Below are 18,289 nucleotides of genomic sequence, written 5' to 3'. Positions count from 1 at the left end.
CTTTGTGGGAAATAAGTTAATGCATAGAGAACTATTCCTGTAATTTGAATTTAATACTTTAGCATAAAATGATGCTATATATAATTGTTATTTTAAAGAATAGTATACATATATTTATGTTGTAATTTTTTATTAATATCCATATTTTTATTTTATTATTAAAAATGTTAGATGCATAATATGCCTTTTATAGATAATGTTATATTGTCGAATCTCGATCGATATTTTATGAATCTATATTTTATGACTATCTATTATATATTGTTGATATGTTTAATTAATCTTAAAAACACACATATTAATATAAATATATATTGTAATGTAGATGAATATTCAAAATGAATCGAATTATAATTATACTATGATATATAAAATTATTATACTGTTCGGTTATAAAAATACGATTTGAATCAAAATAAATATCATACAAATAATAAGTTTTACTAAATAAAATCTTCATCAAATAAAGAGACATATTATGATATGCATAATTCAATATAACTATGGATTAACAAACCTTATATAATAAATCATTATGATATATCGTAATATGAATTAATATATGCAATATAGACATTTTATTTTAATCACATTAAATCGGTATGAATATACAATTGTATATATTATACGTTATGGGAAATATGGTATGTTGTCCCTTTCGTATTAGCTTATGGCCCTTTTTGGTTGCATATTTGGACTTTTAAGCTTGATCTCGAAATTAACAATACGCGTTGGTACATATGTTTAATTAGTGTTCAAATTACAAAAAATTAAATATAATATAATACTTAGCCCTAACCCGAATGTGGGTTCCACAACCTCAATCCTGACCCACAACATAAAAACTATATAGAAATTATGCAAAAATTATGATCAAAAATTAATTATTTCAAAATAAACAATTTCTTAACATATATAAACCATTATTACTATTCATGGAATAATCACTACTCTTCGAATTACATATTAATAATTCATTTTCTTTATTATTTTTTTTATTTTTCTTTTTAAATGTTGTTTTTGGAATTTTTCCCGAAATCCAAATAACGAATACTAATATAAAAATTAAAAAAATTTTATAATTTATTTATATTCACAAATGATTCAGTGATGTATATATTTTTTAAACTCCTTATCATTTACCTTATAAGCAATTCTCAAACAAATTGCTGTTACAACCAAAATAAATGGAATTAGTGCGTTCCTTATTATTGATCTTCGTGAATATGTTGGGAGAGACGGGTAATTGATATATTTATAATATTTACATCTATTTTTTAAATTATTATAATCATTTGATAATGTAGACAATAGTTGATTATATGAATTGCCTTTAATAATACTATATTTGTCATTAAAATCATAATATTTTTCATTAAGTTCATCATATTTTTTAACAAATTTTTGAGCTTTTCCTAAATATTCCTCGCAATTTGAAACGTTTGCATAAAGTTTAGTATTCATCTCACATAATAATATAAATGATTCATAAAATTTAGATATAATGCTCATATCCATATTTAAAAGGTAATTATTTTTATCTATAAGATCCTTATAACTACGATAATGACTTTCAACACCAGATATATGATTTGTATACTTCTCAGCATTCTTTATATATTGATTATAAAAATCTTTTAGATTGTTTATTTTTCCATTTGATTTTAGGCTTAACATATAACTTAACCATATTATGATGTATTCAACCACCTTGATATTATTATTTGTATATTCTTTAAACGAATAAGAATCCCCAAACATATTTTTAAACAAATATAAACATCCACCATTAATTTTTTCGAGCTCATCATTACGTCCATTATTATTATCATAATATTCACTGAAAAAATTTTTATCATTAATTTGATAGTCTCCATTATTTTCGAATTCATCGGGAAGCAAGTTCCTTACTAAAAGGAATTTACTACACTAAAAAAATATTTAAAAATAATTATTAGAAATGCGTATTATTGAAAAAGGTATTAAAATAAAGTTTAATGATATATATAATACAATATCAAAAAATGTAAAGTAAATTATTATTATTAAAAAAGTCTATACCATGTTGTCATTCATCATGATGGAATTTTATTTTTTATTTGTAAATTTAGTAAAATCATGCTATTTGAAATACACAGCTCCCAATATGTGACGCAGATACTTTGACCCTATAAATAACAACTGTCTGTAGTTAAATATATTATAATTTTTTTAATAATTAAATTAATATAGAATAATAAAATAATATGATTACTAAAGAAACGTTACATTTCTCTTTATGATAATTAGCTAAATTATCTTAGAGGGGTGTTTAATACATATTTTATTAAATATAGATGTGTATTTTATACAAAAAATTGTATTCTTGCTAATACATGGTGTAACTTTATTATAAAAATGAATATACTTTTATAATGAATTTAAAAAATATATAATTACACACATGCTTTAATATAGAACATAAACAACGCCCTGAAACTTAAATACTTCACACATATAAAAAATTTTAAAAGTTATTATTATTATAATCCTTAAAGTATATAAATAATTATTTAATAAGATAGACTTAATACTTATATACTTGTTTCTTATAATATATAATACAGTCTTTTCTAAAATTATAGCATTTACAAAATAAGTTGCATTGTTCCATTTTATATGCAAATTATATAAATTGATATTGTTTTTATTTAATATAGAGAAATTAAAAAAAAATTAATGCATTAAATAACCTTTTTTTATTCGTATATACTTCAATCTATATGTATACCATATTGGGAAATTTATATTTTATTTTATGCATAATTTCCGTTCTTTAAAGCAATTTACACTGAGACACTATTTATAAGCTTAAATAAGTTTTTATATGTAGATTGCTTTTAAAATAATACTTAGTAAATATATAACACATAAATAAGTATTGATGGAAATTTTAAAGTATAATAGAAAACTATTTGTGAATAGGTCGTTATGTTCCCCTTTAAGAGGAGAGAGATAAGATATATTTTCTCTTTTAATATATAAATTTATATAAATATTCATTAAATGTTCTCATTGTTCATTTTTATCATATATATTTTATTGTTATAGCTATCAATATATACACATTCAAATAATTTGTTAAAAATTATATATTTTATTAATTCTATTGTAAAATAATGATAATATAATATGCGTTGATATGGAATCATAAAATCGAATTTAACATGAATTGAGTCTTTAACCCATTCTCCAATGGTTCAATTTTTTATAATATAAAACCACATATCCCAAATTGGATCTTTAACAAATATATAAAAATTATACTTTTATAATGTATTATTATGTCTTTTCGATAAAATTAATATTTAATTATATGAAAGTTTATACAATATTTCAACATTTCAATATTAATTATTGGTAAAATAATTTACTATTTTATCTGTATAGGCATATAATAATAACTCTAGTTTTATCTATCATATCACTTATAATTAATAGAACAAAATATGATATGAAACTTTATTAATATACTTATATTTCATTTTTTAGCTATTTTAAACATAATATATTTCCAAATTATATATACTTCAAAACTATGGATTTAAAAATTTATTGTATAACGAACCTATTGTTATACCTTATGATAAATATATTAAAGCGTATAAATCAACTTCTATTAATACAAAAAGAGAATAGAAACTATAATTAAAACTTCAAAATATGTTAGAAGCATAGCAATATTTTATAGACTATGTTATATTGTCGATTCTCAATCGGCATTTATGAATCTATATTTTATGATTATCTATTATATATTAGTAGTGTGCTTTATTAACATTAAAAATATAACCATTAACATGAAGGTATGTTATAATGTATAGGAATATTCAAGGTAAATGCAATTGTACGTTATACCCTCATATATAAAATTATTATACTGTTCGGTTATAAAAATACGATTTGAATCAAAATAAATATGATACAAATTATAAGTTTTACTAAATAATATTTTCATCAGATGAAACATTTTATGATATGCATAATTCAATATAGCTCTGGGTTAACAAGTCTTATATAATAAATAATTATGATATATCATAATATGCATTAATATATGCAATATAGACATTTTTTTGTTAATCGTATTAAATTGATATGAGCACTCCATTATGTATATTATAAAATATATTATGCACCTCCTTTCAAAATAATTACAATGCTCCCTTTTTGGTTGCATATATGGACTTTTAAACTTGATCTCGTGGTTAAACATACAGGGGTGGTGCATATATTTAATTAGTGGTCAAATTATAAAAAATTAATACGATGTAATATTTAACCCTAACTCTAATATTGGTTCCACAACATAAAAACTATATAAAATTATGCAAAAAGAGTACAAAAATACATACTATAGATATGTAACATTATATTTTATTAATTATATTATTTAAATATTCTTATAAACCCAAAAATGATCTTCCGAATTTATGGTCAAAAATAGACACTTTCTTAACAAATATCAATCATTATTACTATTCCTGAAATAACCACTACTCTTCGAATCATATATAATGATTCATTTTCTTCTGTATTTTTTTAGTTTTTCTCTTAAATATCGTCTTTGAAGTCGTTTATCAAATTCAAATAATGTATCATCTACATAGATATGTAATCACTTTATTTATATAATATATCTATGAATATTTAACATTAAATATATTGTTTCTATTCAAATCATATAACATATGTATATCCCCCAAACATCCCCCGAATAAATCACCACACTATAACATTAAATACAACCAATAAAAAAAAATGTACAAATTGTATAAAAACATTATATTCCACGGAATTACCGATTTGTCATCATACCCAAATCATAATTTAGTTACTCTATTGACTTTTTATTTTTCTCATTTCACAAACATATATTATCACACCTCAAACATTTAAACACTATATCACCTCTATTTTTACATATCTCAATCACAGAGCAAACACTCCAACAAATGATTTAAATATAAAATTCCATCATATACCAAATATATTTGATTAATTCCCTCCTTTTTTAATCAAAATATACAGAAAATTTAATTTAATTATAATTTTCTTTATAGATATTACACCAATATATTTATAATAATGAACGGAATATATCCGACTTATTTAAAATTTATATACTCTTTTAAATTCAGACTCATAAACCTGCAGCATTAAACCTCATCATTAAATCTGATATATTTCAACATCCCAGCTTCACGAAAAAAAAATATTAAATTTTTATTTAATTTTATATATTTTTTTATATTTTGTTTTTTTTTATATTTATATATATTTTTATTTTGATACATAAACAAATATTTTATTATAATTTGTATCCATTTGCAAGAAATAATGTATATCATTGCTATCACCGGCAATATATAATTTTGACCGTTTAACGAATAATACTAGAAAAATTCTATTAAATTTTCAATTAAAGTAAAAATAAAATTACAGAAAAAATAATTCACCATAATGTAAAATTTATCATCCTATTGTTATGATTAATTGGAATATTATTATTATTATTATAGTTATAATAGTTGCAACCGTATGTAAATAATATATTTTCACCATAAATTAAACTCTTTAATACATAAAAATATAAAAAACATCCATACTCAAATAAAGGAGAAAAATAACAAAACAACTATTTATTTTTGATTCTGTTTCTCTTTTTATATTTTAAATTATCGATGTTCATTAGGTAATACGCGTATCCCTCTATACATTTTTTTTCAGATCCATATAAATGCTTACAAATCTTATATATATAGATATTTTATAAAACTATGTTTTAATTTTAGATAACTATAAAAAACAAAAATTTGTATTCCAATAACGCATAACATATAAAATATTATTATAATTAATTAAATCTACTTTTTTAAATACTATAATATTAGAAAAATTAAAATCATAACATGTTGAGTGCTCTATAATTTGAGTTGTACGTTATTTTTCCCCCCTTGCAACGATTTTGTTTAAATAGTTTCTCGTTTAAATAATTATATATATTTTTTTTTTTTTTGAATAAGTATTAATTTTTTATAAATTCCTTGGATATTCTTTTCCTTCTATTTCAAATCTCCTTATATAACCTTTTTTACATTTTTTGAACTCATATTTTACTTATCAAATACAAAAATGAATAAAGGATATATTAAGATTTCTTTGGCATTTTTAAGTCTCGTAGGATATATGCAAAATGTAGCATTTGCATCTGAACGTGCTGCAAATTTTGCTAATAAGGCCGACTCCGACCTCCATGAAACAGTGTATGAAAATATCGAAAAATATATACATATAATATAAATATCCATATTCCTCAAACCCATCCCTTCATAATCATTAAATATTCTAAATTCCATTTATAAATTCATTTCTTTCTTTTTTTTACCCATTAAAAATAATCTCGCACCAATAATATTTCGAATTCAAGATTTGATAAATACAGAGGCTTTGTATGTTATGACATTTATGAAATTTCGGAAGCAATGGATCATGCAAAAAATGCTTCAACACTTTTACTAAAACTTTCTGAGACTGGTACAGACAGTTATTCGAGCTTTTTTAAAGGAAATGGAAACAACATTATATATTTTAAGAAAATTGGAAATATGGATATTGGAAGATTTCAGTTTACGATCCCATTTGCCTATAAGGTATCAAATACCAAACAATATTTAACATATACAAATGACTTCAAACTAAATAACCATTATTATATATATCCATATTTTTATTTTTCATTAGTACTCTGATATAATAAAGGAACTCTGGGATTTCAATGATATCCAAAAATACAATTACAAGTTTATTAAGGGTACATAAAAAATAATCAATAAATTTAAGGTCATTATCACTATTTACGTATCTTTCAATTTTACTAATCTTTGTCTATTATTTTCATTCATATTTTGTTATATTCATAATATTTTATTTATATCTCCAAAATAATCATTTTTTTAGGAAATCTTGCTCGTGTATACTCCAAAAATATAATCATGTTTGAAAAACTTATCACAGATTCTAATTATACACCCCTCATAAAAAAATATATTTTAGCCGCAAAAGTTAAAGTAAGCAAATTTGTTTTCCATTATTCATATTATTATACATATTATACATTAATTTACACAATACATATATTTTTTTATCCATTCATTTTGTAGCATTCAAATGACACAACTGTAATTCTTTGTCCTTCAAGAGCTCTAAATTATCTCGGTATAATTGGTGATGAACCTAATATGAAAGAAATATTAAAAAATACACAACCAATCGAAACTGACATTGATCCTGAGGAAGCATTAACCAAATTGGATACTAACATAGCCGGTTTTGTAGTTAAAAAATGCAACAACGGCGTTCAAATTACTTATATCAACGCTGTAAGCAATCTCATAAAAATATAATTTTTTTCTTATTTTAACATTTATCTAAAATGCACTTTATAACTCATATTTTATGATATTCACACACAAAATATTGACATATTTTATATATTTATCCATTTTTTTCGTAGGTTTATGATAGTGGAAATTCTATCGAGTATGCATACGATAAAAGAGATATATATTTTGTATATATGAATATCCTAAGCTTAGAACAACGTATTTGATCTAGTAAACAACAATATGCCACAAGTATAGCTCTATCAACACTTTAATATTGGGATACATATATTAATAAAATTAATTTATGATTATGCATAATGCCTATTTAAATTACCAGCACAACATTTTTATCGTTTAAAAATTATTATTTAGTATGTAATTTTTTGTTCCTTTTGAATTAAAATATATTAATATGTTTAATTTCGCGACTAAATCAAATAATTAATGATGTAATTCAATTACTTTTGCTGTATGATTGCCCTTTATATTAATTCTATCACTTTTTTTACGTTAAAAAATTATGTTTCGTACTTTTATTATTATCATAAAACTTAAAACTTGTTAGTAATTAATTGTATATCAATATACAAATATCATAAAATATATCGATCACCATCCTCAAATAAAAAATACTTTATATATAAATATATATTTATATTTTTTGATTGTTTATTACAATAATATGCAATTTATTTAATTGATATTAAAAATGAACTCCCCGTCTATTTTAAATTATAATGTAAACAATCTATTAAAATACAGTTTATTATAATTTTATACCTTCATATATAACGTATGTTGCAATTTCAGATAGGAGTCATATATTAAATTCAAACAACTCTCACATCAAATAATAAGTTTTAATAAATACAGTTACCAATCAAATAAACCAGATGTGTGTATATTGTGCTACCTATACCTCAATCGAACCTTAAACTCCGATTATCACTTCTTATATAATAGGAAATTAAGATACCATTAATAAGAGTTCTTAAATATATTTACCCCAAATTTAACAATAAAATATAAAAAGTGCATAGTTCAACACATTTTCCATTATGTTATATTAACACAAAATACAATTCTTATAATTTATCAAAATATATTTTTTTATTGTTCCTTTTCATAGTAATATTCATACTTATTTTTTCTTACATATTTAGACTTAATGTAAATCTTAAAAACTACAACTTATCCTATACATATTTCTAATAATTATTTTCTATAAATATTTAAAACAATTTCTTAAACTAATAAATATTATCAATTATAAAAAATTAATACAATATAATGCTTAACCCTAACCCAGATATGGGTTCCACAACATAAAAACTATATAAAAATTATGCAAAAATTACTTATTTCAAAATAGACAATTTCTTAAAATATATAAATCATTATTACTATTCCTGAAATAGTCACTCTCTTCGAATCATATATTAATGAACCATTCTCTTCTTTATATTTTTTATTTTTTCTCTTAAATATTGTTTTTGAACTCGTTTCCGAAATCCAAATAACGAATACTAACATAAAAAATATAAACGCATTATTTTTTTGTTAACGTTTCCACATATATACAATATTTTTTTTTTAATTCCTTATTATTTACCTTATAAGAAATTCCAACGAAAATTCCTATTGCACCAAATATAGATAAAACTAGTAATAGTTTGTTTGCTATCGACGAACTTGATGTAACTTGAGAACTTTTTTCAGAAAATTTTACTGGGTCTATCGATGGAAATGATGAAGTATTGCTACATTTATCTTTTAATTTATTATAATCGGTTGATAAAGTAGATAATATTTTATTATGTGAACTACCATAAGTATTGTTAGAATCTCTATTAAGTTCTTCATATTTATTAACAAATTGACTAGCTTTTTCCGAACAGTTTGTGCAATTTAACGTGCTTTCATCAAATGCAGTATACATTTCACATAATAATTTAAATGCATCATATAATTTAGATATAATATTATTATCCATATCGTCATTCGTCAAATTGTGTTTTTTAACTATAAGATCCCTATAATTACTATTACCTTCAACATAGTTTATAGATTTTTTATACTTTTCATCACTATTTATAACTGTACTATAAAAAGATTTTAGACTGTTTTTAAATTCATTATTCTTTAGGCTTAGTATATAACTTAACCATAGCATAATGTAATCAACAACATTGATGTTACTGTTTGCAAGATTCTTAAACGAAGAAGAACTCTCAAAGAATGCATCAAACAAATATAAACATCCAGCGCTAATTTTATCGAACTCAGTCGAACAATTATTACTAGTACAATACTTTTTGAAATCATTCTCATTTTTAATTTGATAGCTTTTATTACTCGATTGATATGTAAAATTTGTCCTTATATTCTCGAACTTTTTACACTAAGAAACACATTTAAAAAAGTATAATAAAAATATATATTAATGAAACTTTTATAAAATCAAATTTAATGAAATTTATAGGTAATATAAAATCAAAAAATATAAGGAAAATTATTATTATTAAAAAATTTATATACCACTTCTTTATTCATTGTGATAAAATTTTATTTTAGATTTGTAAATTGAGCAGAATTATGCTGTTTTATATACGATGTACCAAATATGTGACGAAACACTTTAACCCTATATATAACAACTGTCTGTAGTTAAATACATTATAAGTTTTTCAATAATTAAATTAGTATATAATAATATAGTAGTATTTCTAAAATAATAATATACTTATTTTATGGAAATTAGCTAAATTACCTTAAATAGAAGGTTTCTTAATAAAATTTTGATTAAATATAGATATGATGCATTTTATACAAAAAATTATATTCTTACAAATATATGGTATAACTTTATTATAAAAATTAATATATTTTATAATGAATTTAAAGTATGTTTGAATATATAAAACAATATATTTATATCTTATTTTTTAATGATTACCCTTCTAAAACTTAAATACTGTATATATCTAAAAAATAAAAAATTATATTATTACTATAATCCTTAAAAGTATATAAAAAGTCGTTTTTTTAAATATATTAAATTTTTATATACTTGTTTCTTATAATATATATTATAGTTTTTTCTAAAACTATAGTATTTTCAAATTAAGTTCCATGCTTCACTATCTATGCAAATCACATAATTTATATTGCTTTTAATGAACATAGATAAATTTAAAAATAAATTTAGTGCGTTAAATAACTTTATTTTTATTACTATATACTTCTTTAGAAATATACCTTATTGGGTAATTTTATAATATGTTTTACATACTTTTTCCTCTGTTAAAATAACAACTAGCACTGAACTCACACTTATTATGCTATTTATAAGCTTAAATAAGTTTTTGAATGTAAATAGTTTTTAAAATAATACTTAGTAAATATTAAATATTAATACATAAATAAGTATTGATGGAAATTTTAAAGTATAATAGAAAACTATGTGTATTAGATTGTTATATTACCCTTTGGTAGGAGAGAGATAAGATATATTTTCTCTTTTAATATATAAATTTAGATAAATATTTGCACATGTTCTGTATTGTTCATTTTTATCTTATATATTCTATTGTTATAATTATCAATGTATATACATTCAAATAATTTATTAAAAGTTCTATATTTTATTAATTCTATGATAAAAAAAATGCTATTTGGATTAAAGGTTATTCATTAAACAATAGTAATATAATGTGTTAATATGAAATAATAAAATGAAAATTAACATGAATTGAGTATTTAACCCTTTCTTTATTTATCCAGTTTTTTAGAATATAAAACCACATATCCCAAATTGGATCTTTAACAAATATATAACATTCATACATTTATAATATATTATTATGTGCCTTTTCTATAAAATTAATATTTAATTATATGAAGTTTTCTCAGTAAAACAATATTAATTATTGGTAGAGTATTTTATTAGTTTATATGTATACAATAATAACGCTAGTTTTATCTATCATATTATTTATAATTATTATAACAAACTATAACATTAAATTTTATTAATATACTTATATTTTATCTTTTAACTATTTTAAAATATAATTTATTTTACCATAAAACTACAAAGCTTAAAAATTAATATTAATTAATCTAATGTTATATCTTTATAGTAAATAAACTAATGTATATATAAGTATCTCTATTATTTGAATTTGAAACTTTAGCATAAAATGAAACTATATATAATCGAAAATTAAAAGGATAGTATACATATATCTATAATTTAATTTTTTATTAATATGCATATTTTTATTGTATTATTAAAAATGTTAGATGCATAAAATACCCTTTGTAGACAACGCTGTATTGTCGATTCTCGATCGGTATTCTATGCATATATATTTTATGAATATCTATTATTACAGTTCAGTTGGATAGCATGATTTAAATTAAAATCAATATGGTACAAATAAGTTTTACTAAATAAAATATTTCACCAAATAAAGAAATGTATTGTATATTATGATATGCATAATTCAATATAGCTCTGGGTTATCAAGGCTTATATAATAGGCAATTATTATATAGAAAATATTTATATTAATAATTGTAATATATTTATTTTAATCATATCAAATTGGCATGAACACTTAATTGTATATATTATAAATTATAAAATATATTATGCAACCCCTTTCAAAATAATTACAATGCTCCCTTTTTGGTTGCATATATGGACTTTTAAATTTGAGCTCGTGATTAAACATACGGAATTATACATATATTAAATTAGTGTTCAAATTATACAAAATTAAATAAAGATATAATACTTAGCTCTAACCAGAATATGGGTTCTATAAACACAACCTCAATCCTGACCCACAACATAAAAACTATATAAAAACTATGAAAAAATTATTTCACAATGGACGGTTTCTTAAAATATATCAATCATTATTACTATTCCTTGAACAATTACTACTATTCGAATCATATATTAATGATTAATTTTCTTCTTTATTTTTTTTATTTTTTCTCTTAAATATTGCTTTTGAGCTCGTTTCCGAAATCCAAATAACGAATACTAATATAAAAATGATAAACGAATTATTTTTTTGTTAACGTTTGCATATATATAATGAAAATAATTTTTTTAATTACTTATTATTTACCTTGTAAGAAATTCCTAAAAAAAATGCTATTGCACCAAATATCGATAAAACTGTAAATAATTTGTTTCCTATCGACGAACTTGATGTATATCCAGATGTTAGTGCAGAAAATTCTGTTATTTCTGGAAGGGATGAAAAATCTTTACATCCAATACCTTTGCTAGTACAATAATTTTTAAAATTATCATAATTAGTTGATAAAGCAGAAAATATTTTACTACGTGCGGCACCTTTAATATTACAGTTATTGTTAAGCTCGGTATATTTGTTAATAAAATCATTCGCATTATTTGGCAGGTTTTCATGTTTATTCGTTTCAACATTACCATACATATCACATATTAATTTGAATACATCATAAAATTTAGACAGATCTTCAATATTAATATCAAACAAATATTTTTGTCCATCTATGAATTCATTAAAACTTGTAAATTTACTGGAATCATCTCTAAATTGTTTATATTTATCACTATGATTTATATGATTAGTATAAAAATCGTTTATTGTAGTGAATTTACCCTTTGATTTTTTATTTAATTTGTAACTTAACCATGAAATAATATATAGAAAAAATGGTTTAGCGTTTTTTTCAATACTGCCTTTATCTAAGTATTTAGTAAAATATTCTTCAAGTAACCATAAAAATCCAATCGCAATTTGTTCGAGATCAGTATTGCAGTTTTTTTCAGGGCAATATTTTGCGAATTTCGAATTATCATAAAAATCGAGTGATGATGTTTGCCCCAAGTCATCAGGTAAATACTTCCTTAAAGAACCAAATTTTCCACACTAAAAAAACATTTAAAAAAAATTGATAAAAATATGTATTAAGAAAATGTTATTAAAACAAAACTTAATGAAGTTTATAGGAAATATAATATCAAAAAGTGTATATACTAGATCATCATCCATTATGATGGAATATAATTTATAATTTCTAGGTTAAGGGGTATCACATTATATATATACTAAAATAGGTAATACAATTATTTAACCCTATATACAGCAATTATATGTAGATAAAAATATTTTTATTATTCTTAATATTAATTTAAAATTAATATGGAACAATATATACTTTTATGGTAGTTAGATAAATTGCCATATTTTGGGGGGTATTTAATACATTTGTTATTATTGTATATATAATACAATTTTGTATAAAGTTTTATCCTTAATAACACTCATATGAACATTATTATAAGAATTAAAGTAATATTTTAATGAATTTAGAATATATCTTCTTATACATATGTTTTAATATAGAAAATAAACAACTTCCTAAAACTTAAATACTGTATAAATTTTAAAAATAAAAAATTATATCATTATTATAATCCTTAAAAGTATATAAATAATCATTTTTTAAATATATTAAATTTTTATATGCTTATTTCTTATGATATATAATACAATTTTTTCTAAAATTATATTATTTTCGAATTAAATTGCATTCTTCCCTTTTTTAATTGCATATACATAATTTTAATATTATTTTTATTTAATGTAGATAAATTAATAATTCATTTTAATGAGTCTTATAACTTTATTTGTATTCCTATATACTTCAATTTATAAATATTCCTTATTTGGTAATTTTATAATATATTTTGCACATCTTTTCCACGGTTTAAAACGACAATTAGCACTGAAACCGTATTTATAAGCTTAAATAAAACTTTTAATGCATATTGTTTTTAAAATAATACTTAGTAAATATTAAATATATAACACATAAATACGTATTGATGAAAAATTTTAAGTATAATAGAAAACTATGTGTATTAGGTTTGTATATTGCACTTTGAGAGGAGAGATAAGGGAAGTATGTTTTTTTAAGACGATTATGTAGCCATATAAGATTTACCTATTCTATATAGCTAATTATGTCTTGTATTTCTTTAACATTAAAGCTTTAAATTAATGTATACATTAAAAATAATTTAGAATTATTACTTTCCTAAATATAGAATTTTATTTTATATTTTATAATAAACTATATTTAGTTTTATAATGAAAAACAATATTTTTAAGAAGTCTTGAATTATTAATATTATTTTGCTTGGTACTGTTAATCTAATGTAATCGCATTAAATGTATACTTAAGTATAAATTATAATAATTATTTTTTATCTTCTGCATCCTTTCAGTTTATCACAGTTTTAATAATAAATGTAATGAATTTATACTCATGTAGTGCATCAAATTAACATAATATATTTATTCGTATTTAATACGTTTATTTATTGTTATTACTATTATAATGTTGCTGATATATCACTGTATAGTACAACGAAATAATTAATGCTCTTAATAAAAATACTTTAAATCAATGTATAATATGTCCGTGATTCATTGTTTAAAGTATAACATTTTAGAGCATATATTATTTCGCAATAACAATATATTTAAATTATATATTTGTGAATTTGTATATATATAATAACCTAATAAAAATATTATTAGTTCAAATTAAATTAATTATTACATACCATTATACTTTGCATTAATATGTAATTGTATATGTTTCCTAAATTTAACATATTTTAGTGCTTAGTCATTGATACAATATTATATATATTAGAACAATAACGTTAATTTTATATACAAAGTTGTTTATAAATATTATAGCAAACTATAACATTAAATTTTATTATTTATTTATATTTTTTTTAAATTATTTTAAAATATAATTTATTTAAGCCTAAAAACTGTAAAGTTTAAAAATGAATAATGACTAATCTAATGTTATACCTTTATGGTAAATAAATTTATGTATATAAAACTATTTCTATCAATATAAATTATAACATTAACATAAATGCAAAGTATTGAAATGAAAATAGTGAGTATTATATATATATATAGTATATTTTTATTGTATTATTAAAAATGTTAGACGCATAAAATCCCTTTATAGACATCGTTGTATTTCGAATCTCGATCGATACACTATGCATCTATATTTTATGAATATCTATTATTACAGTTCAATTGGCATAATATAATTTAAATTAAAATAAATATGATACAAATAATAAGTTTTAATAAATAATATTTTAATAAAATAAAGAAACATATTGTGTTATATATAATTCATATAACCGCATATTAACAACTTTTATATAATAAATAATTATGGTATAGAATAATTTGAATTAATATATGTAATATGGCATTTTATTTTAGCCATATTAAATCGATATGAATACTCAATTATATAATTTATGAAAAACTGTTATATGACCTCTTTCATATTAATGGATATGCCCCTTTTTGGTTGCATATTTGGACTTTTAAGCCTGATTTCGAAATTAAACATACGGGATGATACATATATTAAATTAGTATTTAAGTTATAAAAAATTAAATACAATGTAATACTTAGCCCTAACCCGAATATGGGTTCCACAACATAAACACTATATAAAAATTATGATTAAAAATTACTTCGAAATAAACAGTTTCTTAAAATATATTAATCATTATTACTATCCCTGAAATAGTCACTATTCTTCGAATCATATATTAATGATCCATTCTCTTCTTTATTTTTTTAGCTTTTTTCTTAAATGTTGTTTTTGAGATCGTTTCCGAAATCCAAATAACGAATACTAATATAAAATTGGTAAACGTGTGATTTATTTGTTAACTTTTGAATATATTTAATGAAAATAATATTTAAATATTATATTTTTTAATTCCTTTTATTTACCTTATAAGAAATCCCTAAAAAAATTGGTATTGCAACTAATGGCGATAAAACTAAAACTAATTTATTTACTAGTGATGAATCTGATAATGTAGTGTCATAACTCGGGGTTGCTTCGATATCTGATTTATGTATTTCACTCGAAGATTCAGTTGTTTTAGTTGCAATAGAACCTTCTAGTTTAACCTTTGGGGGTGTTTTTTCTGTTGGTAATGAAGGACGTTTCATTTGTGTTTTATTAGATCTGCCATTTTCAAAGTTATTATAATATTTAGATAAAACAAGTAATACTTTATCGTATGAATTGCTGTCATTATTAATACCATTAAAAAGGTTTTTATATTTATTAACAAATTTATTAGTGTTATCTGAAAAATCGCTAATATTGTCATTCTTATATGCAGTATTCATCTTACATAGTAATTTAAGTAATTCATAAAATTTAGACATGTTATTAATATCAATATCCATATATTCCTTTATTGCATCTATGATGTTCTTATAGGTACCATATGTTCTGTCATTAACATTACGATTAGTGTACTCCGTGTTATTTTCTATATGACTAGAATAAAAATCTTTTAATGTAACGATTTTATCAGGTGGCTTTAAGTTTAATATATAACTTAACCATATCATAATACATACAAGATCATCCTTATAAGTATTATTATCAACTGAAGTCCCAGGTTTACCGAAGAAATCATAAAATAACCATAAACAGCCAGCATTAATCTTATCAATATCGTTATTGCATTGTTCTTTAGGGCAGTAGCTCTTGAACATTCCAACTTTAAAATCATATTCTCCAGATCCATCCAATTCATCGGGAAAAAGTTTCCTCAAAGTATCAAACTTATTGCACTATGAAGCAATTTTAAACAAATTTAATAAAATGTCATTAAAATTAAATTTATTAGTGATATATAAATAATAAAATATAAAAAATGTGTAATAACAAACATTTTTATTCAAGGAATTGCATGTACCACATTACTAATTGCCATATTGAAAATTTATTTTTGAACTATAAATTAAGTACATCATATTGATTTCATATATACTGCATCAAAATAGGGAAAGTAAACTTGGATTCTCTATATAACAATCATCTATTGTTAAACATATTTTATTTTTAGTATTAATTTAAAATTAATGTAAAGTAATATTACAATGGTAACACCATAGTAAGTTTATATATAATTTATAGAAATTGGCTAAACTGCCTTAAATTGTAGACATTTAATACATTTTGGTCATATGTATAACATAATTTGTGCATAAAGTCATTATTATTAATAATTTCCATTCTAATTTTATTACAAACATTTAGGAATTTTGCAATGATTTTAAAATACATTCCCTTATATTATGTTTCAATATAGAAAAATACAAAATTGTTTCCCATTTTTTAATAAATAGATTTATACCCTGAACCTGTAAATATGTAGAAATTAATAAATATATTATTAGTATATTTTTTAAAAGTATTAAATAGATATATTCTAATATATTTTAAATATTTATATACTTGTTTCTAATCCTATATATCACAGTTTTTGTTAAAAATATAGTATTTTCAAAATAAATTGAATTATTCCCTTTTATGATTACATATATATAATTTAATATTGCTTTTAATGAATGTAAATAAATTCATAATCCATTTTAATGAATCCGATAACTTTATTTTTATTCCTACATATTCCAATTTATAAATATTCCGTATTAGGTAATTGTCGAATGCATTGGGGAATGTTTTTATGGTTTATAACAACAATTAGCACTGGACTCATATTTATTAAGCTATTTATAAGCTTAAATAAGTCTTTGAATGTAGATTGCTTTTAAAATCACACTTAATAGATATTAAATATTAACATATAAATAACTATTGATGCAAATTTTAAAGTATAATATAAAACTATGCGTGATTATGTTGGTATATTGACCTTTAAGAGAAGAGAGATAAGATATATTTGCTCTTTTAATATATAAATTTA

At 21.1% G+C, this 18,289-nt stretch overlaps 5 protein-coding genes across 5 annotated transcripts; 1 reads left to right on the top strand and 4 right to left on the bottom strand.

Annotated features, from left to right (window-relative positions):
- Positions 1–966: 966 nt before the first annotated feature.
- Positions 967–2,076, bottom strand: PY17X_1043700 (PIR protein; the record flags this gene model as incomplete). The annotated part of the gene is made up of 3 exons (XM_022956381.1): positions 967–1,053; positions 1,144–1,929; positions 2,062–2,076. The coding sequence occupies 3 exons, from the start codon at positions 2,074–2,076 to the stop codon at positions 967–969; spliced, it is 888 nt and encodes a 295-aa protein (XP_022813426.1).
- A 4,098-nt stretch (positions 2,077–6,174) lies between these two features.
- PY17X_1043600 (fam-a protein) lies at positions 6,175–7,651 on the top strand (the record flags this gene model as incomplete). Its single annotated transcript, XM_720225.1, has 6 exons — positions 6,175–6,305; positions 6,470–6,692; positions 6,784–6,853; positions 7,000–7,109; positions 7,203–7,421; positions 7,556–7,651. 6 exons carry the CDS (start codon positions 6,175–6,177, stop codon positions 7,649–7,651), a joined length of 849 nt encoding a protein of 282 aa, XP_725318.1.
- A 1,215-nt stretch (positions 7,652–8,866) lies between these two features.
- Positions 8,867–9,980, bottom strand: PY17X_1043500 (uncharacterized protein; the record flags this gene model as incomplete). Its single annotated transcript, XM_720224.1, has 3 exons — positions 8,867–8,953; positions 9,040–9,828; positions 9,966–9,980. 3 exons carry the CDS (start codon positions 9,978–9,980, stop codon positions 8,867–8,869), a joined length of 891 nt encoding a protein of 296 aa, XP_725317.1.
- A 2,416-nt stretch (positions 9,981–12,396) lies between these two features.
- Positions 12,397–13,486, bottom strand: PY17X_1043400 (uncharacterized protein; the record flags this gene model as incomplete). The annotated part of the gene is made up of 3 exons (XM_726090.2): positions 12,397–12,483; positions 12,572–13,363; positions 13,472–13,486. 3 exons carry the CDS (start codon positions 13,484–13,486, stop codon positions 12,397–12,399), a joined length of 894 nt encoding a protein of 297 aa, XP_731183.2.
- A 2,636-nt stretch (positions 13,487–16,122) lies between these two features.
- Positions 16,123–17,293, bottom strand: PY17X_1043300 (PIR protein; the record flags this gene model as incomplete). Its single annotated transcript, XM_022956380.1, has 3 exons — positions 16,123–16,188; positions 16,290–17,150; positions 17,276–17,293. The coding sequence occupies 3 exons, from the start codon at positions 17,291–17,293 to the stop codon at positions 16,123–16,125; spliced, it is 945 nt and encodes a 314-aa protein (XP_022813425.1).
- Positions 17,294–18,289: the final 996 nt, after the last annotated feature.

The sequence above is a fragment of the Plasmodium yoelii genome, assembly GCF_900002385.2.
Source record: "Plasmodium yoelii strain 17X genome assembly, chromosome: 10".
Taxonomy (NCBI): Eukaryota; Apicomplexa; class Aconoidasida; order Haemosporida; family Plasmodiidae; genus Plasmodium; species Plasmodium yoelii.
The sequence above is the reverse complement of the archived record's forward strand: the minus strand, read 5'-3'. Positions and strand labels throughout refer to the sequence as shown.